Source organism: Scophthalmus maximus, chromosome 8 (assembly GCF_022379125.1).
Source record: "Scophthalmus maximus strain ysfricsl-2021 chromosome 8, ASM2237912v1, whole genome shotgun sequence".
Classification (NCBI taxonomy): Eukaryota; Metazoa; Chordata; class Actinopteri; order Pleuronectiformes; family Scophthalmidae; genus Scophthalmus; species Scophthalmus maximus.
Window position 1 is genome coordinate 19,599,870 of NC_061522.1, and position 26,489 is coordinate 19,626,358.

At 44.2% G+C, this 26,489-nt stretch overlaps 1 protein-coding gene across 5 annotated transcripts in view; it reads left to right on the plus strand.

Moving 5' to 3' along the window:
- Nucleotides 1-21,644, plus strand: part of LOC118312960 (VPS10 domain-containing receptor SorCS1) — a 146,697-nt gene extending 125,053 nt beyond the window's left edge. The window contains exons 17-28 of one of the 5 annotated variants that reach the window (XM_035638066.2): nt 671-784; nt 2,666-2,837; nt 4,049-4,235; nt 4,954-5,087; nt 7,292-7,418; nt 8,431-8,543; nt 10,946-11,080; nt 14,756-14,855; nt 15,298-15,403; nt 16,019-16,176; nt 16,365-16,424; nt 18,067-21,644. In XM_035638066.2, the coding sequence (XP_035493959.2) occupies nt 671-784; nt 2,666-2,837; nt 4,049-4,235; nt 4,954-5,087; nt 7,292-7,418; nt 8,431-8,543; nt 10,946-11,080; nt 14,756-14,855; nt 15,298-15,403; nt 16,019-16,176; nt 16,365-16,402 (1,384 nt within the window). In that variant the 3' untranslated portion in view covers nt 16,403-16,424; nt 18,067-21,644. Of the gene's footprint in view, nt 1-670; nt 785-2,665; nt 2,838-4,048; nt 4,236-4,953; nt 5,088-7,291; nt 7,419-8,430; nt 8,544-10,945; nt 11,081-14,755; nt 14,856-15,038; nt 15,139-15,297; nt 15,404-16,018; nt 16,177-16,364; nt 16,425-18,066 lie in introns of those variants that run through there. The other 4 variants (XR_004794348.2, XR_004794349.2, XR_004794350.2 and 1 more) reach the window with 4 other exon arrangements.
- Nucleotides 21,645-26,489: the final 4,845 nt, after the last annotated feature.

Here is a 26,489-nt window from a genome sequence, read left to right on the forward strand (position 1 = left end):
CGGAAATGAACTGGTTATAAGTGATCTTATAAGTCTTGTGACGTGTGTGTGTGTGTGTGTGTGTGTGTGTGTGTGTGTGTGTGTGTGCAAAAAAAAGTGGAAAATAAGTTCAAACAACGCACATATTTTTTTTTCTTGCTCGGGCCCCGAGTCTGCAGGTGTCTTGAGTGAGGCTGCTCCAGGAGTAGGCAGCATCAGAAAAAAACCATAAATCACCAGGCCTAATAGCGTTCATTAACAATCACAACACTTTTGCATCTGCGTGCATGTCGCACTAATTGCTGCAATTTGTCCCGATCGTTTTGGGGACATGCCGTCGCCGCTCTGGCTTTTAATTTTGCGCGACAAACAACTTGTGGGCTGCGTTTCAAACGCGCCAAAGAGGCACAGAGCAGTTGCCGCCGCCGCCGCTGTGAAAGTTAGCACTAAAGACGAAGAAAGAATTTTAACATCTGCATTGTCTATAATGTTTTTATTTTATTTGGCTCTGAGTAATACCAGTTGCTTGATGACTATGTGGCACACCAGAAGAGGCTTGTGTCTCACTTTTCTGAGCAGAGCCTCTGGGATATTTGCATCGCTCTCCCCTCTCGTGTTTCCTTTGTGGTTCCTGATTCGATAACTGTGTCTGTTTTTTTTTGTTTTTTTTCGTCTGCTTGGATCATTACAGTGATTATGGCTACGAGAGACGGACCAATGGAAAGTGCAGCCCCGCCTTTTGGTTCCATCCATCAGCGATGTCCAGGAGCTGCACCACGGGGATGACTTTCCTCAACAGCACTGGGTAAACGAAAGGCCCCGGGACGAGAGCAGACTAGAATCAGCACTCAGTCTTCAGAGCGACTCGCAGGCATTGGGTGAAATGAATGATGCGCTCGAGAGTATATTCATTTGTCAAGGCCAGGCGGCTTGCTACCAACAAACAGTCCTCAACTAGTGATGTGATCTGCTGAAGGTGAAATGGTTATTTCAAGTTAAAGTGAGAATTTAACATGAGGATGTAACATGGCTTTTTTTTTTTTTTTTATCTAACGGGCGACTTATCAAGCATCCTAAAAACCCCGCCCTGTCTGAACATCAAACCATAAAAGATCTTATAGGACATCAGACAGACTCCAAAAGGACTTAATGTGAACAGCCAATCACATGACTCTATCACACGACTCTGCTCCACTAGAAAGCCCCAGAAATAAAGAGCTGAGCTGCAGCACTGGTTTTCCTGTGTATCAGTATTTTACACAAATCTCAGAAGCTTGTGTTGAAGGCCGTTTCATAGAAAAAACCCAACTGGGCCAGAGATATGTACCCTTTTCTTGTCAGGCTCTGTCCGCGTTCAAGACGCCTGGAAGCGGCCTCACCGCGGCGCTGTGTTTCACAAACATTGACATTCTCTCCGCATTTTAGATTTGTCTGTCAAAGAGCGCCCTGTTTCTGTTCCTGTTCACGCCACCGCCATCACGCACACACACACACACACACTGCATTCCTGACACTTGACGGAAGGCAGTGGAGTTTTTTTTTCTCTCTCTCACCACGTTACTTTTTCTAGACTCAAGTGCATTTACCTTTTTACTTGTGCACCAACCAAAGTCACTTGATCAGGTTAAAAAAATGTGCTCACAAATACAAAATTTTGAGAAAGTAGGCAAACGCACAGACAGCATGAAATTTATAATTCTGTAAATAAAGCTAGTGTAACAGTGGTGTTCCTAAAATCCCACTGATTGTGTTCTTATGTTAAAGTCTGACTTTCTGAATGTAATTATTCATGAGTTTTAATGACTTCATTTGATCCTGAAGTATGAAGCCCTTTGAGTCTTAATTCAATGTGAGCTCTATCGATAAATCACTGACCACCCCGGTGACAGTAACGGATGATGTTTGAGATATGACTGCGATAATGGTTTTACAGGTACGTGTGGTGAATAAGTGGTAGATGCGCTATAAATAGCCGCAGCCGCATGGTCCCACGTGAGAGCGTTGCTACATTCGTATCTTGGGTGTGGAAATTAATGTTGTGCACCAATTATAAAACCGAATCAGATGCAGACTGCTGGTATTGTTTCCCAGACGGCACGGCCATTGGTACCCATTGTCTATTCTAAACAGGATTGACTGAATATGAACACTTAAAAGAGACTTATTATACTTTTAATTTGGGTCACCACCTGAAAAGATTTACATGCTGTAATGTTCAGAAAAGCCATCAGTGTTCTCAGACTGCCCATTCCTGCAGCTCCTGACAAAACCACAGTCTGCTCTGATTGGCCAGCTGGCCCAGTCTGTTGGGATTGGTCAACCGGTTTTAAAATGTGAAGGAAATGTCACGCCCCCTCACCAGAAAAGTGGAGATTCTCAGATTGCAGTGTGACATCAGAGTGGGAGAGAAATCTGAACCAGTTGTTCAGAGCCAGGCTGTAGGCTTTAGCCAGTGCGCAAAATAACAACAGGGTGGTCTTTTTTCACAGCTTTTGGGCTGGCGGGCTCCACAGATAGACACGTTTATGTGCACAACATTTATGTACGCACATTTATGTGCACAAACTAATATGTCACCTTCAGTGTATTTGGCTCGCGTAAGACACAGATCAGTAAGCTCCAGTTTGTGATTTCCCACATATGTATAAATGTGCATCCGTTGTTTTGTATTTTTAACCACCTCCAGCTACAGGAAAGTGGTCTCCAATAACTGCACAGCTGGGGTCAGTGTGGAGTACACTGCCAGGAGGCAGCAGTGTCCCGTCCTAGCACCCAAAGGTCTCCACCTGGTCACCAGCGAGGGCACGCTGACAGCCACGTTAGGCGCCAATGTCACCTTCCTGGTTTTTCTGGAAGAGGTAAGCTGTTTTGCGCACACCTCAAAAAAAGCCTCACGCCATGTAACCCACACTATATTCTACAATGCAAACAAATGAAACATCTGAATTGTATGGTATTTTCTACATGAGTTGCTGTTTTTGTTTTTTTCATACACATGTATAATTCAGTTTTCCCTTTGATCCGACTGTCACGGCAGACGCGATTTGTTCCGACACCAGAAGCACTTTGTCACTTTCCTTTTTAGCTCTCCTGCAAAGTGAAGACCGGCTTCGTGTTCCCCTTGCTCTTTTTCTCTCCCTGCTTTCGTGCTTGAATCTGTCTTATCAATAAAGATTAAAAGTCCCAAATAATATCTTGAAAAATAACAAATGTCAGCTGACTGGATGGTTTCTATGGAGACTAAACAACCATGCCGAGCTCTGACCATGGTATATTTATACTAATGCCATGCACTTACGACATATACATATATGTATATATATATATATATATATATATATATATATATATATATACACACACATATATACACACATATACAGCAAGTTAAGAACCAAGAAATCTCGGAAAATGTATGTTTGAAAATAACTAAAGTATATTGTCAATACATTTTGTTTTGGGGCGTCAAATGTCATGAAATTAGACTTATTGACATTTAAAGAAATTAAGCTCACTTTCAACCATTTGGCGGACACATCTGTGATGGAAAATCCTCGCTGAACCAGGAACAAGGAGATCGTGGATGTCTTAAGCAGAAGTATTTATTCAGAGTCCAATATATTGAGTACATGTCTAGGTCATTACACAGGTCAACAATTGGTCAGTGCCACTGCATCCCAAAAAACCTCCCTAGCCCAGTCAGAGTGATGTATTTAACTCTCAGAATCACGTGTCGTCATCTCTCAGACACAATGGCTGTCTCCACAGAAACGCTCTGTCTCTGTCTCGGTAAATTTAGGACAGAGGGCCACCAACCTTGCAACTAGACTAAACATTTTAAGAGTCAGGACAGAAATATCTTCAACATCATCTATCTTAGCTATCAGACTTAGCTATCAACTTCTTAGGATCATGACCAGTGACAACCAAAGACCTTATTCTTACAGAGGAAGTGCTGAGTGTCCTGTGCAGGTCTGGGTACAGCTCTTGAGGTCAAGGGGGAGCAAATCTGTTGCTCGACAAAGGGGCTTAAGACCAGCCGACCTCCTCAAAGTGTTTGTCTGCACAGGGCGACGGGGCGAGGACAAGCATCACTCTGGACTTCGGAGACGGCCACGCTCTGACATACTCCAACGTGAGCTCCATCGAGGAGGGCATCAAACACATCTACAGAGCCGTGGGGATCTACCGGGCGACGGCTACCGGGGAGAACAGCCTCGGTTCAGAGACCACCGTGCTGTACCTGCATGTGACATGTGAGATGATGCAGACTTTTGGATAAGCACGTACTTCTGCATTTATTTTAAGATAGGAGTTCCTTCAGTTTCCTGCTTCCAGCTTTTTCTGCTTTCCACTAACCATCACAGTCGGCGCTGCTGCGGCCGCCGCTTTGCGCACGGCGCACCACGCTCTGCACTTTATCTCCTCGCACAACACGCCCGCCGCCCGTAACCACGCAAACAAGCGAGGTAGAACAAATCCCATTGCGCCTCCGCTCAAGTCGGCTGTGCGCTCCGCAGCCGCTCGCAGCGCACCGAAAGCCACCGCAGCCGCGTGTGTAACGGGCCTGACCACCCCCGGTGTATTCGCGGGGTGACAGATGCAACAGAGCTGACTTATTGATCAGGGAGCACTGTTGCCCCCCACCAATCTGTCAATCCTATGTGCCAACCGTACAAATAGAGCCACCGCAGGCTCGGGAGTGCCACGAATGAAAAATAACACACAGATGGCAGCCAATGGTCCCACCGCAGGAGCGAACGCTGAACAAACTCTCCAACCCCTCCCCCCCCCGCTCTGCACCAACCTATAAACCTTCTCTGCCTGTTTTTTTTTCTTCTTCTTCTTCTTCTCCGTTTGAAACGATAACGTTGTTTTTTTTCCACCCTTTAACTTTGGCTATTTTTGCACAATGTGCCGCACTTTGTTGATGTCAGTCCGTGATGTATACCGCGTGTGTGTGTGCCTGAGTAGGTCAGCTGGAGTATATCCATCTCTCGGCTCCCTTTGTGGCGGTGAGGAATAAGGAAGTGAACCTGACCGCTGTTCTGTGGCCCAGCCAAGTGGGAACGGTCACCTACATCTGGTGGATCGGAAATAACACGGAGGTAATGTAGATACGCAGGCCTTATTTCGCACTTCTCTCTTTCGGCACAGGCTCATAAATAGGTTGTGGACTCTTTTTGTTGAGCTATATTTCTGTGTCCAGGTTTTGCAAAAAAAATTATTAAATAAGTGATCTCGTTAATCAGCTACGATATAAACTGGATAGCATTATGACATATCAGAAAATACAAACAGGCTTAATTACAGGGGGCAGGAGCAAATGTGACAATCCAAGCAAAATTTTATATATATATATATAAAATGAATGAAGGAACACAGACAGTCTGGGGTGCGTGAAGTGGATCCATTTGAATAAAGTCAATACATAAAGAGCTCGTCTCTTAACTACGGTGACACATCACCACACTAATTTTAATGAATCCTGTGGACAATTCTACTAATGTTTGCATTTCAACGTGTCCACCCTGTGACAAATAACACTCTCAATATAAGACTAACACATAAAACCTCACTGAAAATATCCTGCAGATGGATAACGTGACACTTTTGTTCCACCAGTTTTTACCTGATTCACACTATCAGGTTAAGCCATGTTATGCTCGTTCATGAACGTCTTAGTCTCAGTTGGCACCACCCAGAGCTAGCTTGCACCCACTCATGCCCACTTGCAGCTTCCCATTGCACGGAAATAAAAACATGAAAATGAAGCTAACAGTAGCAACTGCCCAAAGGCCCAGGCCCCAGACACTTAAGTAGCCAATTGGCATCAGCCGTTTGATGCACAAATCTCCAAGGCAACCAGCTTGCTAATCATCTTCATATGAGCAGCGTCCTGTTACGTTTGGGGTTAAATCAGGTCGCAAAATGCAGGTATAGGGGGAAAGGGGATTTAATATAAAGCAACAAAAACCCGACATCCAGTCTTCTACTGGGAACATTAAACACGATCCAAAACTTCGACAAAAGAGCGTGGACAACAAGCACAGAGGTGAAATATTGCACGGCATGGCTGCACAGAAACAGAGATAAACAGACGAGCCAACAAGAGCCAAGGGGGGCGGCACAAAGACTATACACGCACAAGAGGGCACAGGTTACCAGACACAGGAGAGACACATGAGGAGCAGGAGCAGGCGATCACAGGGAGACACAAGAAAACGTGAAGTGACAGGGAAATCAGACACAGGAGCGCAGGAAGTGAATTACAAAATAAAACAGGAAATACATGCTTTACATTAACAGAAACACACAAGGAAGGGGAATCACTGAAACAATACACGACAAAGTTCACAAGAGTCTATAACCAGTTCTTAAAGTCTTTCATAAAGGTCCAAAAGACATGTCCATTGAAACCTGATACGTTGCCAATCCCCACGTGGTTTGTCCATTGCAGCTATAGCTCCTGCTGCCCCAAGCTCCATTTTTTTATGCTATAATCTTTTGATACTCACATTTCAGCGGAGATGTTAATGTTCATGCATGGACGTTTTTGTTTTTTTTGTCAGCAAGAATTAGTCCTCCAGAAGAATCGCTGTTGCTGCTCGGATTGTTCGTCGTGCTATACACATTTGCTGTAAATGGGCCTTCACTCGATCTAAGAGTTCGTGACTTTTGGATTTGCTGTGCATCAGCCGCGATGTAATCAGTCTGACTCTGTGACTGAGAAGAAATACTTGCGAGTTCTGAAAACTCCAAATTTCAAAACACAAGTGGATCTGTTGCTTAATAGGTCAAACACACTCACATCTCTCCGGAGCGTCGGCTGCACCCCTCACTGGAAATTGCTCACTATCTGTCCCCGTATATATTTGTGCTAGTGTAAACGTGTTTGTTCAGCACCAACAGGGGCACGTCCGCAAGGACAGCCAGCTATGTCAGCTGGTAATACACCGCAGCGGAATTAGCATGTTACTGCGATCCGAAGAACAAACGGACACATGAGTAACGACGGGAAATAGCTGCCGGTGTCGCGCAGGGGAACTCTCGGCGGGCCGTGAGACTGTATGCAGCACAGGGCGGATTGTTGCAGAGCTCCTTGTGTATGCTGGTGCACGTGTGCGTGTGTGTGTGTGTGTGTGTGTTTGTGAGTGTGCCAGCAGGCTGACACCTCTGTAGTGTAAATAGCAGCAGTGCAAGGATGTTAACCAGCCACTGATAAGGGTCTCTCTCGGGAAGCCCCAGACTCTGACTTTATCCATCTCCCTCTCCTCCTCCTGCTCCTCTCTTTCTCTCTCTCTCCCTCCAGCAGCCAGTTATCACCCTAGAGGGAAGTGTAGCATGCACGTTCTCCCGGGAAGGCATCAACACAGTCACCGTGCAGGTGTCCGCGGGGAACACTATTCTGCAGGACAGAAAAGCCATCGCCGTCCACGGTGAGTCGACTCTCTGACTCCGCCTCCGCCGGGATTCTGTGGCTCTGCGAAAACACACCGACGACGATGTGTCACCACAGTCTATCCCGTAATATGCAGATGGAGCTTCTCATCGTTATTAAAAGGACATTTTTGATTAAAAGAGGGTCTTATTTTTTGGTTGTTTTGGCCTTCCCCTCCAATCAGTGACATAACATCATGCTCCTCAATGAGTCCTCCTTTGAAAAGGTTTGTACCTATGTTAAAGGGATGTTCTTATTATTCACATATAGATAATCAATAAAGTAAGATGCCCCGTCCAAATCAGATGATCAGACAGGTTTTAATCAAACCAGCACTTTAATCAAACTTGTTCTGAAGAGAAAAAATGAAGGCCAAGTCCACCAAAGTGTATAGAGCAGCTCTTTGGTTTAATTCTAACCTGCCGTACTTACGTCGGCATTATTCAATATTCTTGTCAACGCTCTTCGTGCTGTGCACGTTGGAGCACCTGCCCGCATCTGGGAGCCAATCTGCATCCCTACAGTACATCCCCAGCAGGGCTCTGGAGCCCCGTGATCGGGGCTTTTCGGTTCCCCCTCGCTCCAGGCTCGGAACGAAAGCAGACTGTGCTCTTGAATTTGCCTGAAATCCACCTAAACTGTGGAACCCGCTCCCTTTGGGCTTAAAGATCTGTGGACATCTGTTTTTAAAAGAGTTTAATTATTCTATTTATTACCCTTATTGGAGCTGCATCACTCAGATCCACTGGTACAGTCGATTAAGCAGGTCAATTATTGGCCAAATGTATATGATTTGATTTTAATACCATTTCTTCATTAACTATGACTGCGGCGTGACATTAACTTCCTACTCTCATTCACTCAGTCACCAATTGTCATTGCTACAGCATAATAGATAATCTTAGGACATGTCTGATGGTTTTCCCAGATCTTAACATTTACTTTTAGTAAGATCTGGCGTGATGGCTAAAACGACGAAAGTTGTAACTGCAAATTTTACCTCCCGGCAGAGTATTTCCGATCTCATCTGCTCGCCTTTTCATCAAACCTCGACGACCACAACCCCGATGTCGCCGAATGGAGGCTGGACGTGAGCCGAGTCATCAAGAACTCTCTGATCCAGGTAACGCTCTCCCGGGTCCTTTCATGGGAACCGTTGCTTTACTCTGGTAAACCCTGTCACCGCTTGACTGGACCTCCGACGGTGTATGACTGCGGCGTGACCTCCCAGAGGCTTCGGCGTATAAATCCGACTTTCATGGTGATAAATGACAAGGCATGGGGGAGAAGAGGGGAGGGGGAGAAATATAGTTCAAGAGCATGCTGATTGCGGTGGCGTGCACGCAGTCTGTGAGTTCAGGGCCATACAGTAACGACGTCGAATAAATGTCAGTATGCGGCTAATGTGTGTTCGACACACACCTGAAGGGGAGGCCTGGAGACGGGTGCTCTGTGACCTGTAAAGTGTTGCACATCATTCAAACTTACACATGACAGTAACTTCATGTTGTTTAACATCCCCAGAACGTCAACACTTTTTTTTTTCTTTTACACATTTTGATCCTGCAAAATCAAAACTGATGCCAAAAATACATCCGGCTCCTCGGTCTTCAGTGAACTTGTCTGTTTTGTTATTTGTTATTGACGGCGTTTTCTCATGACAACCCCTGCCTGGAAGGCAGAAATGAAAAGGAAAAAAAAAAGAAATGAAAGAAATAAAAAAAAGAAGAAGAAAACTTCCAGATGAAAATATGACCTGATACCTTAAAACATTGACATTCACAGGATTCACTGCAGCAAAGCCTTGCAAGAGCTGTAGGAAAGAACCACGGGGCTCCTGCAGGAGTCAGTGAAAACATTCAGTCAATTACGTGCTCCCTGTCTGTTGTACATCCCTTAACAGGCGGAGTAGAAGAGCAACATCTTTGCATCAAAATGCTCCTACATGATGCAACATGGAGTGTTTTTTAAGTACGGCTTTAAAGCTTGTGATACTCAAATAAAGATTATGATAGGATGGGCCATAAAGACGCCGTGGTACAGGTTCTGTTTTGCTAAAGCGGGGCCATCTTTTGTCGAGCACATCTAAATAGACTTGCTAATTTGTGTTTTTGGAGTACTGCAGTCAAACTACTGTAAATTATATTATAAAAACCAGTATTCACGTTATGGTTAGGGTGGTTTAGCCATCATGAACAAATAAAGGACAGGTTTTATTAATCGTGGGGCAGGACTCACCTGTAGCGTATTATAATAATTTTAAGTTGCTTCATTGTAGAGCTGTGTGCAGCGCTCTTTGACCCACCGGTCTCTCTCTCTCTCTGTGTATTTAGCTGTGATACTGTGATATATTATGTGCTCTCAATCCAGAGACCTCCTTTTCACCCCATACCAGACTCAATCAATGTCACGTGTTGTCATTGATGCCTGCTCTGTTCTGCGCTGGGGTCTTTAGCTGTTGCTCCATTCCATGGAGGCTCTTGGAAGGGTAGGGAGATGTGCTCTCCCTATCTCTGGCTTTTCCACCAGTGCAGGTCGAAGGGCAGTGCAGGTCCCAGAACAGAGCCATGCCGTCAAATATGACCTATTGTGATCATTGAAATGAATTCATTTTGACTATAGTGGTCCTGACTGAAATACATTTATCAGCAGAAAGGTACACCTGCCCTTAGAGTCTGCATCTGGTGAGCATGATGGCATATGAGCATGTTTAAATTCTATCAAATTCTACTTAGGGCCCCCACAAAGGCTTGGGGCCAGTCCTGTTAACCTTTAGGGAAAGGCTGCAAGATGTAATGTTTAATATATGAAACACATTTGGAGGTGACATTAACATGGGATCAGTGGAAATCATACATTTCAGGCTTGTTTCTAATGAAATAAAGGCCTGGTTGTGTCTGCCACTGAGGTGAATAGAGGTCACGGACACATTTTGAGAAATGTAGCAGCAGTTATGTGCTTTGGAACTGCATCATGTAGGGGGGGAAAAAAATCCCAGATATATACGGAGTACCATCAAGAGGACACGCAGTGCTTTTTGCCTCCAGTCGTCTTCTCGAGCTGCAAACAGTCACAACAACCAACCCCCAACAAAATAGGGCAGCCTGTACGATGCTTCTGCTGCTGAAGCTTCATTTCTGTCAGTGTGTGCGCTAAAAACTGAGGGCAACTCAAATGAGAATATCAACATTATGATCCACTCAGAGCGTCGTCTGGGATTTCAGTTGTTCTTTCAACAAACCAGGCTCAAACAGTAAATCCGGTCGGGGCGTGAAAGCAGCTGTAAACAAAGTATGTCTAAATAGAAGAAACGAAAAAAATACGGCAAAACTATATTCTGAATCAAATCAGAGACTGGTCAGTAAAAGGTATTAGAGGATTCTAAAAACTGAGCGAGGATTCAGTGTCAGCTTTTGATACCTGTTGAATTACCAGTACCCGGCCTGAACCCCGGGGGGGATGCCTGCTTTCCAACTCTTTTTAACTCTGCCCCCCCCCCCCCCCCCCCCTCTTGCTCCCCTCCAGGCTACAGGCGTGAGAGAGGATCAGCTACTGGTCACCGTCCTGCCAGGTTTGCCCACCGCGGCAGAGTTTTTCCTCCTGCCTGACAAACTGCTAACCGAGGGGAAGCCAGAGAAGACCTCTGCTCATTTAGATCAGGTACAAACAAACAGCAACTGCTGCTTTGTCTGCTAATGTGAGTGTGCAGTGAGTCATTCCTTTTCCCCCCAGGGCACCAAGCCTGGTGCCCTGGACAGTATTTGTGTCCATGGATGGATTGCACCTTGTTATTCTCTCTCTAATTTAACCATAACACCGTGTACAAGCATTGTTTCCTATTTTTTTCTGCTGTGTGAGACACGGGGTAACCTTTCTTTTTCACAACAAGTCTGTCCAGTAATTGCTCCCTGAAAAGTTTACATTCCCCGCTTCCTCCAGCAGATGACAGCATTGTTCTACTGAAGCGTGTCCTTTTTTCTTTCCTTTTTTCCATGGGGCTAATTCTAGAACACGCCTGAGAAATCTCTGCAATAGACTCATCAATAAGCCTGACAGATATTAACAAGTTATCAAGGCGGGGGATGTTTTTTAAACACTCTCAAGACACATCTTGTGTTGGGGTATTGCAGTGGAGTGGGATGGGGGCGAGCTGGTGGTGGCGGCTGGAGTTTCAAAAGACCCCTTAAAAAGCCAGACAAAGAAGATTGTCACGGTTGATCATTCCACTAAATCACCTGCGAATCAAGATGGACCGAATTGGCTCTGAGCCTCGCATAACGGATAATGTCTGACGATAATGTCGGATCTGCTGCCCGTGGGAAGAAATCCATGGGCATGTGCAGAGAAAGAAACCGGGAAGGGAAATCAAGGCTGATCGCCTGGACAGATCCGCTCGCCTACAAGGCAGTGATAAATCTTCATTCAAGGTTGGCATCTTAGAAGTGTAGAGCGTGCCCTACTTGTTAGGATGTATAATAGATTTACTGACCCTGGTATACGTTGGGAAGAAAGTAATTAGTCATAGCATGGTCTAAAATGAAACTGTTAAGAAATGTAAAAGAGGGAATGGAGGAATACATAAACTACTCACATCACTATTAATTTGGCAAATGAGGCAGATAAGATAAATTAAGCCTCGGCAGAGCAAAAAAAACAAGAAAATTAAGGATTTTGTTTTGTTTTTCCTTTCTACACTATGCTACTCCATATCTGCTTGTTTCATGTGTGCAGATTAAATAGAAGGAAAAAAAGTATGATATTCATTTTTAGATTGTGTATAAAGATTAAAGCCGCGGGATAGAGATTTATAGTTGGGCCAATGGAGGAATCTATGTGGGGAAATAGACCGAGCGTGAATGAGATTGGATTCTGGATTTCTATGGTTTACCTTCGGGTCGGGGTAATCTGCCTGATTTATATCAAAGTTGGATGTTCTCGGTGCACAGTGACTTGCCAGTCTGGAAAGCAGAGATCAAGTGAGGCTGCATTGTATGCATTATGCATGGCAGTGGAAAGGTCCCACAGACAAAGGCTCTTACGTAAACAAGGGAGACTCAGATGGGGGCTGTCGGTTGAGGCAGGGAGGTTTTCTTGGGTCATGGGTGCTTAGGAATGGAATTGAATACAACAGCCATGAAAAATAAACAATACCTCTCTCAAGATTTGTTTTTAACCAGAGTGGTGTCACTTCACTTCTATGGTTATTTGTATGATATCCTACTGTCAGTGTTGACAGAAGTCAACTGTACAAGTGAAAAATTAGCTGCATTCATCAATATTGATTCAACCTAACCCCCAAAGTCGAGTCATGTCAAATCATCATTATGAAAAAGCAGAGTAGTGCTGCTTAAAGTGGCCTTATTTTTGTCATTTACAGGCTCATCATGTTTGTAATTCTAGTTTGGGTTCTACTAGAACAGGTTTACATGCTGTATTGTTAAAAATACACAGCTGCAATGCTAGCCTGGGACCCAGACGGATCCTGGGATCCGGGATGCTGGTCCAATCCCAACAGATTATCTGATAATGGGCGGGGTTTAATTATACCATGACGCGGAGAGAAGCGACTTTTGAAAACAACCCAGATGGCTGCCGCTGATGAAAGAGTCTTTGACTTAAAGTACCTGATACCTTCAAATTTCTCCCACAAAAACGGCAACAGTCATTCACAGACATTGTGGCATCGTCATCACAGACATCTCCTCTCTGCACGCTCTGGTCTGTCGACATTTCGCATCGCCCAACAGACGTCACATGATTCGTCTGTTTCCGTTAGTAACGCCTCTTGTAAAATCGAAAATGAACCCGAGAGGTTCCAAACTAATATGCATTTGATTAATAGTGTGGCTACCAGGCCACAGGCTACTGCAATGCAGTAGTTTTCAGTAATTTCAACCATCTTGGCCTGCCTCCCAAAACGTGCAGTCTGCTCTGATTGGTCATCTGGCCTAAATCTTTGTGATTGGTCAACCACTTAGAGCAAGTTGGTGCCGTACAACAGCGTTGGTGCCGTACAAACTTGAGCCAACCGTTAGGCGGTCATTTTACATCTTACACATTGCAGGTTACTCAGTCATGTAGATGTTTTATGGACAACCAGCAAGAGATGTTCATAGTTTGTCATGGAATTGGCCTTTTATAACTTATTAGACCTTTTACGTGCAAGGAATGGTTAAAACAAATAAAGAAAAACATGGGCCCTTTAACTCAGTGTTTTGGTTTCCACAGCTCCCAATCATTTTCTTTTAAGCTGAAATGGTGAGTGAACGAGCTCTCAGAACCTGCTGTCTGAAACCTGCCCAGCCCCGAATGGTAGGCGCAAAAAGTTAGTGGCTACAGGTGGTGAACGAACTGGTGCATTTAGCACCAGAATAGAACTACATGAAGATGGAATATTTCAAATTCTATTAATCCAGTGGGCAGGCCAATAACTGTACAGGATATAAAGATAGATGACGCGTCTCTTCTTCCTCCCACTGCACAAAAATGATGCCAAAATATCCCAGATACGGGAGCTGCCATCTTGCAGTCAGTACAGCCAAAAAGCAAGACACTCTTAGCTGTCACTCATGATGTTTCACCTATTTTCATAGGATCAAATTGCTAATTAAAGCCACACTTATCAGAAACATGAACAATTGACCATACATTAGTGTGATAAGAACACAAATCGTACTGGCCCCATTTCCCATCTGCTAATATGGACGAGGGTTGAGTTTATGAACACTTCTGCGACCTGTCATCAGGGGGTGAAGGAGTTGTGACTTCACTTTTGAGGGTTGGACCAGTCATTGGACTATGACTTCAAATGAATGCTAGTGTTTCTCTGTGTTAGATGTTCGCCATATCTTTGTAAGTTGAAAATATGTCAAAGTTGTGTTTTCAGCCCTCAAGAGTTTCTTGATCCCTTGACCTCCTCAGATTAATCTTGCACTTGGTTTGGATACGTTCCAGCTCCAGACTGGGAACTGCCTGTAGCTTCTCCTGTAACTTTTATCTATCTTTTTCCTTTTTTTTTGTTTGTGATGTACTTGCATTTTTTGTCTACCCTCTGTATTGTGGCAGTTACTCATAAAGTTACTAGGCAAGACATGTAGACCAGAACACCTTCGGAAGTGCCTGTGAAGGGCAAGTGATCTTTGGACTCGATTATTTCTCAGTCTGACAAATTGGATGAACGTGTGCAGAGATTGATCAGGACGCCTGAAATGTCGCTTAACAAATGACGAGTCAGAAGCAAAGATAAATGAGACTGTCTGGGAGGTTTGATGATCTTGGCAGTGACCTTTCTCAGCAGTGACGTTTTTTGTTTTGTCCCCTCTTGTGTCCCGACAGCTCTCTGAGGTTTTGCTGGGCGCCTTGAATCAGAACCTTGTCCAGTTCACATTGCGGCCAGGGGTCCAAGTCACCGTGTATGCAGCACACCTATCAGCAGGTTTGTTTCGTTCTGCCCCAGACAGGCCTTTATGCATCCTGTATTAAGTGGGACAGATAAATAAAGTATTTAGACTATCAGGAGACGTAGATACACTGGACAGTCAGATTTTTTTTTATCATCCTTGCTGCCCCCATCAACTAATAACCCCAACCCTGTGTCTGATTGGCTCCCACCATGTAGCTACACAGAGACATTCAGAGAGTGAGCACCGTTACAAGTATGTGTGCCTCTTCCTATTGCGGATGCTGCTACTGTCCTAAAGGGGCTTATAAGATAAAGAGTAAGAGAAGTCCATACTACTGTACATTGCAATGATTCATCTATGATATACACAGGTGTCAATTATCCTGTTGACTGCTAACTGCATGATTCAGCATTCGTCGTGTTCGCTGCCGTGTTGTTTAGATCCTGTGGCTCTTGTCTTGTCCTGTCCCTGCAGCGCCCCTAGTGGACACCAGCGAGAACCACAGTGGCTCTGCCATGCTCATGCTGCTCTCGGTGGTGGTTGTGGGCTTAGCCGTCTTTGTCATCTATAAATTCAAGAGGTAAAATGTTCACGGCATGTCATGTCGGCAGTGTGAGGTTGTCGGTTAAAGGTGTCGAAAAGGTGTCCTGACAGCTCGGTAAACAAAAGCTGCCTTTAAGTCAACAGAGGAGGGCTGATAACTGCCCGTCAAAGGTCTATGCCGGCGTAGCGAGCGCTCCCCAGTGGAGGACTGCCCCTCCCCATCAAACGCACGCGTGTCTGTGGGAATCCTGTGGAGAATCTTTTGTCAGGTTATTCTTTGCAAAAAGAAATGTCAGTCATCTTTCAGCAGCTATCAATATTAAGCCCTTTGAACGTCGGCTCTTGACCTTTCTGAAATGTTAAATTATGTCTCCTCCCCAAGGAGCAGTTTCAAGAGGAAAGGGCACAAAGGGTTGTGAGGATTTACTGACAAGCAGACACAGAGCGAAGCTTTGGATTCACAGACCTTTTTCACTTTTTAGTGTTGGTGTAAATTGGGATTTACTGGCCCAAAGTGCCTGATCGAATCATCGCAAGGATGGTTGCACTTACACAACACTAGCGAGCCGCTCTCTGTGCGCTTACTCTCTTTACTTTAGTTAGGCTGCCGTCTTCTTCCCTTTTTGTGCCTCACTGTAAATCTTTTCTCAAGGAAGATCCCAGGCATCAACGTCTATGCGCAGATGCAGAATGAAAAAGAGCAAGAAATGATGAGTCCAGCGAATCCAACAGAGGCAACGCCCGGCTCACAGCGGGACTTGGTGCATTCTTTGGAGACTCTGGACACCGAGTTGAACTCACGGCCCATCGGTAAACATTCGCCCTGGTTTGGCTCTTATCTGTGGCGGGCTTTTTCTACATTTACATTAACATTTTATTTTTCATTTCTCCATTGCTTATTCCATACCAATGAGTTCATGTGTTGCTGTTTCATAAAACTCATCCTGTGCTTCTTTTGTTGTTGTTGTTGTTGTTGTTGTTGTTGTGTGTTTTCTCAGAAGTAAAACGGTCCGGTCAGGGGATGAGCGAGAACTAAACAAAAATGAGCACAATGGAAAGTACGGTTGCTTCTCGGTAGCACAATTAACACATGGTTCGCCTAAGTACTGGCGCTCTTGAACCACCTGAGCGTTCAGAAGTGTGACGCCCAAAACTCCATCTCCAGTACAGCTCAGCATAGATTCATGTCTTTTGCTTGTTTGTTTTTTTCATATTCATCAAAATGCTCAGTGGGCCTCTGTGCTGCATATGGATGGATGTAACTGATCTGACCTAGTGTATGTTCTTACCCACAAGTCTTTTGTTGTTTGTTTGTTGGAGATCATGCCATTTTTGATCAGTACTGCCGCTAGCTCTACTCACATTTCGGTTTACATGTCCTTTAAGGTGAGACTATGTACGTTTTAAGAGGGCGGGAAAAAATCTGACATCTCCCCCGGTAGAAATCATTTTTGAACTCATTAGCAATCAAACAAGTCATTCATCATCTCAGTGCTTTCCGGAGTTTTGCCAGTACTGAGCCGAACACTGACCTGTGGGTCTGTCGGCTAATATTAACAACATCTTCTTAACCTTGTTATGTTTTTGACATGTCTGAGTTGATGCTCCATTGTTTCGGCACGTAGCATCATATTGCGAATTTCATTTGTGATAATCTGTTCGTTAAAAGTAGCTTTTTCTCCTAATCCATGTTATTTTCGATGTCTAATGCTTCTACTGAAACCTCTGTCTCACTGTTAGATCAAATACTTGACTCTTTGACTCTTTAAAGCTGCTACAGTGAATAGTGTTTTTTACATTTACAAAGAGTCAAAATAAAATGTGAAAATGACAACGGAGCCACTTGTACAAATGATCCCAGAGATAATTAATAGCCTTTTCTGCAGTCCCACTCAACGCTGTGACTCTTCTAACCTCTTTTAGCTCATTGTTTTGGTTTTTCTAGCTCACAGATTCCTCTCTCGCTGACTTTGTACCCTGTTTTTAGTGGTATAAAAGTATAAAGAGAATGCAAATCTGCTGGATGTGTAAACAGGCAAGGGTGATAATGGCTCAAATGTTGTGCTTTCAGCTTTTAAAAATCACTTAATGCAGCTTTAAAGTATCACTTATAGCTCTGACACGCTACATGGTTTTAAGTAGTAAGATCGCTGTACCGTTCATACTACACGACGTGCTGCCTTGTAATCGTGATGCCTTCAGGCGTTGTGCTGTTCACCACACCACGTGACTGAGAAATCCTCAACGGGTTTGTCTGGTCTCCAAAGTACATTTTATCATTCAAGCACACGCAAGAAGTGACAGGAGAAATGGCGCGAGGTGTCAGCTCGGCCCGCGTTGTCGTGCGCTGTGATTGGCTGTGGTGCGTCGACGCCATTGACGTAGTACTACATTGACGCACTCACTGCCAGTCACAGCGCAGTTCACAGTACAGGATTTGGGTGAGGCGCCGGCGGGTCACACAAAGCGATCGAATGCCGATCGTCTGACCCCGACTTAACGCGGATTTTCCTCCGATTTGGGGCTTTTGTTTGCGAGCTCCAGAATTTGTTGGCGAGCGGAAAAACTGTGCTTAAAATCATGTAGTGTGAGCTCAGCATTATTCTAAAGAGGCCAGCTACAATTTCTAGATGAACTAAACGTCTTGAGTACAAAGTGTCCTATCACACTGACGTCTTTCTCTTCTCTGTTCTCCCTCAGGATGTATGAAACCTCATGTACATGTGAAATTCTCCACAGAGCTCCCCACGTACATCGTGTGAACTTTGGACTGGATCACCACTCCAGCTGCATCAATACTTTTTTCTATTTGTATTTTTGTCTTTCTTTTTTTTCTGTTCACCATTTGGGACACAATGGTTTTGAGCTTTACACATACCTGTGCATGTTGGACTCTGCTGACACATACTGTACTCTCAAACCAGAAGAGACTGTATACAGGTTGTTTTTTGTTTTTTTTTACATTTCTTTTAACATTATGTCTGACAACATGAAACATTTAAAACATTACATTTATTCAAGTCAGACACAATCCAGAGGGTGCGGCAGCATGGACCAGCGAGGGAGGAAATGTAATCAGCCACAATGTTTTAATTTCGCCTATATACTGTATCTGAGATTGATTTGCTGTTCCAAGAAGAAATGTCAGTAGTGTATAATTTATTCATATCAATATACTTTTATGAAATATGTTATGGAAGTGAACAAAACATTTATTTTGTGAATCATGAATGTCAATGTTAGAAATTTGTGTATTTTAATAACAAATGTCATACTAAACATAAATACTGTTATAAAATATGAATAGGGTATTTCAAAGCTTTTGGTCCGTTGTCTCTTGGAAAGCTGATTTATGGCACAATACACATTTTTTACTGAAATATTTCACCTTCTTTTTCTAATTTTGATTTTATTAACAAAAATACAGGGTTTGGTTTTCTGAATTTAATTTAACCTTTGCTGTTAATCTAATGCTACCTGGTACTATTTAAGACACATACCAGTTTGTAAAAATGTTAAGTGCATCAGAATAAGAGAACACTTCGCGGAAGAGGCGCCAAACTGCACCTTCCTCCCACAACCGATCCTCCGAGACATCACCGGACGGTGCAACTTTCACGGCTGCACGGAGAAACGTGGAGGGAGTGGCGACCAGAGGTTCTGTCCCGCAGGGGAAACTGACTCCGAAGTCGTAGTCAGCTGCAATCTCGACGGCGGCCAGCATCGCAACGGGAGGCAGAGTACAATTTATCGAGGCGAAGATTTGAGGTGGCAGTTGGAATGAGATACAACTACTCTGTGAGACAATCCAAAGACCACAGCGGAGACGGAGAGACGCACACACAGAGAGAGAGAGAGAGGTTAAGAGAGATGGAAGAGTGCTTTTGGGGGACGTGACACATTAAGAGTGCGGCGCATCGGGCAGAATAAGAGGAGGTTCGACCTGTTGAATACTTAATGTGGCCAGTCAAGCTTAAGGCCGGCTAAGGTCGGTGACACATTTAGGCTAATGTCCCGAACCCCAACCCCCCCCCCCCGAGCAGCAGCCGTCTTCATCCCAGCTCATTATATCGTGCTGTAGGAGCAGGGGAAGTAGAGCGCAGATGCTACCGCCACACAGATGGTTGGCTTGTTCAGGGGACTGTCAAGCCCTGTGGTACTTTGTGTGCAAAAATCCGACGGATGAAAAACGCCTGATTGATGCCTTTCAAATCTTCTGAGGCTACATTTCCGGATTTGTTTTCTCTCCTCTCTTTCTTCTGAGGAGATCTGGAAATACAAAGCGAGTGGTTTGGTTTTTTTGTGTCAGTTTTCAATGATATTTTCTACAATTGCTCAGTTGCAGAAATCGCCCAAGAACAAAGACCTGCACGAGAGAAGGGGAATGTAACTCTGGACAATACAGAGCAGTGACGATAAGACACTTAAATGCATCACATGCAGCTACTTCATTTTTTGCATCGGTGAAGCTGCCAAATAACAGAAGGACAGGAAGATGAGATTTGCCCCAAAAATGAAGTTTTGTCTTTAGCAGCTGTGAGAGAAGAACATCATTATAACTCTGGGATTGTTTCTGAACACGTACACATTGGAGGAAGCTATATGGTACGGAGTGTTGGCAGTGACAGTTGAGAACACAGTTGGAGGGGCTATGGTATGTTTGTTTTATTATTATCCCAGCAGGACTTCACCACTCTGGATTTGCTTTGTAGACAGAGGAAGCAGTACAGATGGTGGCGTGTGCCAATTCGAGACGTGAATATAATAAAAGAAAATTCAAGCTTGCTGCACATGGAAGCTTGTGGCAAGATATCATATCTGTGTATTCGCACGCGGAAACACAAAGCGCCTTGAACTGGCAGGTGTCTTTGTGTTGAGCAGTGTTAATTCGCAGCTTAGTAAGTTATTACATCGACATGAGACAAAGCAGGTCATTTCTTTTAACTCTCATCAACCATGTGCTTCAGTTTCACAAAAAGGAATCGGAAGGATTGTATGACTGGTGTGACTGCTGGTCGGCAGGTTCTTTTCTCCTTAAAAACACATCTTTTTTGGCACCGGGTGAGTCACTGGGTTGCCTCTTCGAGTTTTTGAGTTGCAAGTGGGCGGCAGGCGTCAAGATGTCGGGAGCGTACCGGTGTGTGGGCTCGCACGGAGCAGAACAGGTGCTTGTGTTTTGTACAGTACATGACTTGAAGGTGTGTGTGTGTGTTGCACCGAGCGAGTGAGATTTAGCGGGACACGCAAACAATTTGGTCTGCTGCAGTGATTTAATATCCTTTAGATGAGCTGTGGCGAACGTGTTTGGGAAAAAAAGAAAGAAGAAGAAAGTGTTAACATTTCAAAGCTGCATGCATTCAGCTTTCATCTCCACGTCCATTGTAGCTGTGCGTATCCATTTGAGGCTGCAGGGCTTGATTTGCAATCAGGTGTGAGGTGGTTTATCTGATCCCGTTGCATGGTGTATAAGGGTGATTCAACTCGCTGCTGGTTGGATCTTTTGTTGATCGGCAACACCAGCGAAAATGTCTCGCAGATGTAGCAATACAATAATGACCGGGTCCCCTATAGAAAGTGACGATGCGACGTCGTGCAACGGGAAGATTTAGTTCACGTTTTGCATTCGGAAAAATGTTAATCCCCACATCTCTCTGCCTGGCTCAGATTTGAAACAGCTCGAGGGGAGACGTGTAGTTCAGTACGCTGTAACCACAGACCTGCGGTCAAAAGCAGCACACTGCTAATCCTAACCCTAACCCAAAGGGAGCAGAAAGCGTCTCCCGGCCAGATCAGGAGGACTGTCGTGAATGCATGCATCTTCCTCCCTCGAGGTTCCCTGGGAGGAGGACAGATCAAACGGGCAGGAAGTCCCGCAACGTGAGGCGTCTCTGGCTTCCTGGCTGCGATGAGCTGCGATGTGACAGCACCCAAGGGTGTGGGAAACGTCGTCAAATTGGAGGACTTGCTTTAAGCCACACTCTCTCCCTCTCTCCTTCTTAATCTCCCCTCCCCGCAGGATTAGCAAGATTATTATTTTTGTAGGGAAATATTAATAATGATAATAAAAAAAGAGTTTTATTACTGTACAGCTTTTGTATGAGAACAGACGGTAAGGTGTTAGTGTTTTTTGTTTGACCTCAACTGTGCTGTGTGTAATTGTTTTATGCATTTACAATCATATTTATTAAATGGAAAGAAGTCTGTTAACTGTTCTCATTTTCTTACAATATTTGTAAAGAAATACTATGTATTTGCGTAAGTAATATTCAACCTATAAAGAAAACAAAACAAGCATGTGTTGGCATTTTCTTCCACACACACATATGTACTTTATGTATCTACAAATGTTTTCCGACAACGTAGAAACTGTAGTATCTAGGCTTTTCTGTGAGGACATATGATACTCTACACTCAAGTTTGCAATGATGCTTTGTCGGGATGAAACTGCATCTAGAGAACGTCCGTGTGACTTCCTTGGAGGTCAACAAGTTGCTTACTTCAGGTCAACGGTGAAGAAAAAATAACAAAATGTTTAAAAGACATCATATCATCAACTTGGCAAACATATTGAGAGAGAATTCAGGCATGTAGACGAAAGATTAATTTCAATACAGTCCAGTTTAATTTGTATTGCAGCAGATCGCAACATGATCTCAAGGCATCAAATCCTTATATAAAAATATATATATAATAATAATAAGCCAATATTTCAAACAAAAGTACCTGAATGTTGAATTCCTGTGAACTTTTTTCAGTGAACTAAAAGGTTCCTGCATACTGTTGTTCACCTGCATTTGTGGTCGAAAGACCCTTGAAAATTATGCAAATTAGCCTGCTAATGTATGAACCCCTGACGGCAACAAGTTGATCCACTCTAGCCCACCAGGTGGCGGCAAAGCAGAACCAATGATAACACCACACTACGACAACAGTAAACATGGGGGAGTTGACAATGGGCTACTTGCACAACCATTTCCGGGTTCTACTGAGTACTGCTCAACTGAGCTACGCGCCGCAAGCCCCCACCAAAATGTCCATACTTGTACATGTACATGTACGAGTACCAGCCCCAAAACAGGGACTTTTGGGGAATGAAAGATTTAACAAGACATTCATTTTGACACTGGTCCCTGCAGAGGGTTCCTGCAAAGTTTACGGGTTCCTGCAGGAAAGTTCCCGCAGTGGAAACCGCAGCTTTATAGAGAGGAAAACCAACAGTTCCGATGAGCAGACAGAGAAGAGAAAGAAAAAGAGAAAACTCCGCGGGACAAAAACCTCCAACAACTGCAGAGTCAGGGTTGGGTGGGGCATCATCTTGAGATGATGCTGATGGGTTGGGAGGAGACCCAGGCAGCCAGCGGAATTAAGCCCAGTGCAGCTGATTGTCGGCGCACTCGGCCGTGTTCTGAGTGATTCGCCTGAGATGAGTCGGCTCAGTAATGGTTGCCAGTTTGTCTTCCGCCATTTGATCAGCAGCCATGATAAGAGCTGTTCGGATTCTCTAAATGCATAGGAAAGGAGCTTCAGTGCTTCCTTTCCTATCTCCTTTAGTATAGGGTACACTGGAGCTTCCAATGTGAGAATAAGGGGATATAGACGTCCCACAATTCATTGCGGCAGCGTCATATAACGTGACGCTGCCACGCACGGACGTGACCGATTAAATCCGTAAGTGGAAGAAGTAGAAGAGAATGAATAGGAGCCAGAAGAGACGCACGTCACCATGTCAGTAACCGTCACATATGAATCAATTACATCTGATGTCCCACGGCGGTAAAACACACTGAAACATGCGGCTTTTGCAGTCCATTGATGACGAACGCCGTCGCGCGATGACGTAGTGCAGCGAAGGCCGAGTCGGATCCTCTGAGCAACACCGTCGGCTGAGCTTCCTAAGTCCCACGAGTCCTCCTTTACACCTTGCGTTGACCTCATGACGTCTTCCACGGCGGTCAAGGAATAGCAGGTAGGAAGGACTAGTCGACCGCAGCCAAGATGTCAGCAAACGGCAACAGTGTGACGTCGATGGGCTCGTTTGCAGAGCAACTCAGTGCAGGTGCGCTGATTAGCACAGCTGCGGTGAGTTGGCTCATCATGATGCACTGGCGCACCTGATTGGTCGGGTCTTCATTTTTCCCGCAGCATGTGCGGTAAGCATGTACTGTAGCTCTGTGTACTTGTTAATCTGTGCTGTTCCATGCCATGGAAAATTTGACCTTTTTACGCGTAAACTCAGGAGAAGTCAAATGGTCAGTGAGGTTTTTTCTCTTTTTTTTTTAAACATAAAATATGTGACATTCTAATGAGGGTAAAAACCTTCTGACTCCCTGGACTTTATTTGTGTTTTGCATAACGCTCTCCAGTCCACACAAATCTTAATTTGCTGAAAAAAAAGAGAAGAAAAAAAAAAGAAATCAGTTTTTTAGAAATGGTTCCAATCCAAAACTATTAGCCCTAATTGCTAGGGAAGAAAGCAGAATGTCAGGGGAATAAGTGTGAATGTTCATTCAAAGTACTCGAGCACATTTGATGAACTATTCTTGCTTTTCTAGGCACATTTGACTTGGAAGAAACTGCGACTGGTTTAGAAAGTTGTGTGCTCCTCTCCTTCTCCCCAATGCTGAGGATACTTTAGACCGGTTTGTCAGGCAGAGCGGCTTCTCTCATAAATAGGGATGAGAAACTGAGATGGATTCATTAAAGATGAAGATGTTAATTTCGGCATGGATCTAACCTTAGCAAGTTCCAGTGCGGAATATAATGATGCTGGAGTGAGGGATAGTGCATAAAGGATAGGAGCAATTATCGCCGGCTCTTTTAGCCTTATTTATGCGCGGCCTAAAATAGCAGCGGCTGGTGCGGCCGCGGTGATAATGATGATGGCCACAGCGACGGCAAAACCAACACGGACTGATTCATATCGACGCTGCCAGTGTACAGTGCATATTTCACCTGAAGGCATTCGGGGCAAAAGACATCATCGGAGCAACAATGATGATTACTCAGAGGAACGAGTCATCACAGCTCACATGGTGCACATTTCCAAAGGCCGCCGTTGTCCTCAACAACAGACGAGAGAGAGGGAGAGACAGGCCACGGGGCAGTGTCATCGCTGATGTGTGCCGATGCCGCCGCCGCTGCCCACGAGAGTCGAAAAGGGGGGCCCCGAGTGGTGGAGGATCGCAGGGAGGAGGGAGGAGTGTTGATGGACTCTAATCTTTCTCAGCCAGAAGATGCTTGGGTGCGCAGGGGGTGAGCGAGGGAGCGAAGATTACCAGGAGATCAATTCCAAAACAGGGCCGACTCTGCTGACATCTCAAGGCATAGAGCAGCACTGTTGCCCCCATGGGACCCCAGCTGCCGATACAGGCTGGTATTACTGCGGATTTAGTGCGAAGGAGACTCGGAGAGAGACATGAGGCTTTCGGTGCGAGTAAATAGTGAGAGGATTACATCAAATGTTACGGTGTTAACAAGGTTGGGACTCCTATAAGATACAGCCGCGCCAGGCAGCAGAGTTTATTTGCATATATATGTATATATGCAAAAAAAGTAATCTCTTGTTGTCACCACATTTAATTTCGGATCTACTTTCTGAGATGACAACAGATAACTAACAGACAAACAACTTACATTAAAAACACAAATATTCATTTGATTACTAAATTTGGGATTTTGCTTCGTGTTTGAGCTCTACAGCATTTCTTTGTGCAAATTTATTTTCAGTTACGGATCTTAAAGGTTGTTTATACATATATATATAGTTTAGGAAATTTATAGCTATATAGTTTTAGGAAATTTACCCAAAAAGGATATTAGTGATGTGCAAAGTATGTTGGGGGTGGGGGGGAACCCAAACAAATTAAAGGACGGTAATACATATTATTATAAATAACATTTATACAAGAGTTTAAGCATCTGAAAAAAAGTTCCCCATTCACAATTGATTAAATTCAGATCCATTTAAATCCACCATTGCTGATGGTAATTCATGGTAATAACATAATTATTATTAATATGGATTAAGTTCTGCTGAAGAGTTGCAGGTAGTTTGAACAGGTACCCTTTTCCCGGAGCTCAACGGAACCGCAGTGAAGTGTTGCCTACTGATGATCTTACATGGAGAGGGAGCTGTGGGGGAAGTTGTGGGATTTCCATCTTTAAAGTTACCTCAGGTAGAAGAGACTTTTTTCCAGCCACGACTGCACACTCAGACTGCCGCCTGGAGCAGATCCAGCAATCTGCAGGAGGATGTCTGAATGTCTGAACCCGATCAGCAGGGAGTGCCCGGTCTTCTGCTGGAGGGGGTGTAGCTGGGTGGTGCGGGACACCTGCAACACGGGTGAGCCGGAGAACAAGGGAAAAAGTTGCAGCTCGTGATGAATGGGCTCGAGACGCAGCAGTGGATTAGCGCGGCTGAGGGTGTATCGCAGGATGCACTTGGTAAAAGATGGTTACCGTAGAAACAGATGATAAATCTGGACCGGGAAACAGGAAATCAAAATTACCACCGCCTATATTTAAGACTAATTTAATTGATTACTATTGTTCCGCAAAACATATTTGTAAATGCAAAATTAACACATTGTTTTATTTTAAATCAGTGCACATATGTACAGTTAATATAATAAAATTCAAACACGACAACATTCAACACCATCAAATACTGACCAAAAAATATTAACTCTTAGCATAATAATTACTCAGCAAAGTCAATTTGTCCTTGTCAATGTGGATTTTAAGTATTAATCATGAATTTACAAAGGAAACACATGTGATTCTCCCTGAAATGAAATGCAGTGCCTCCACTTTCTGTTGTATTGCTTGGTTCGTCGCGCTAAACATGCAGTGTGAAGGCTTTTCTATGGAATTAAATGGCATTAGCTCCCACAAGATGAAGACTTTTTAATTCTCACGGACACAAGAATCAAATTGTTTACAAAAACAACCGCATGAAAATGTGATACAGAGCTTATTACCTGCAGGTAACAATCTCTTACAAACATAACATTATAACCACATTTGGGCAAAATTGAATAAAAACAGAGCCGATCCACTAATAATGGACCTCAACAGTTCAACGAGTACATTGACCCTGCAGGGAGACGTACAGTAGAAACAAA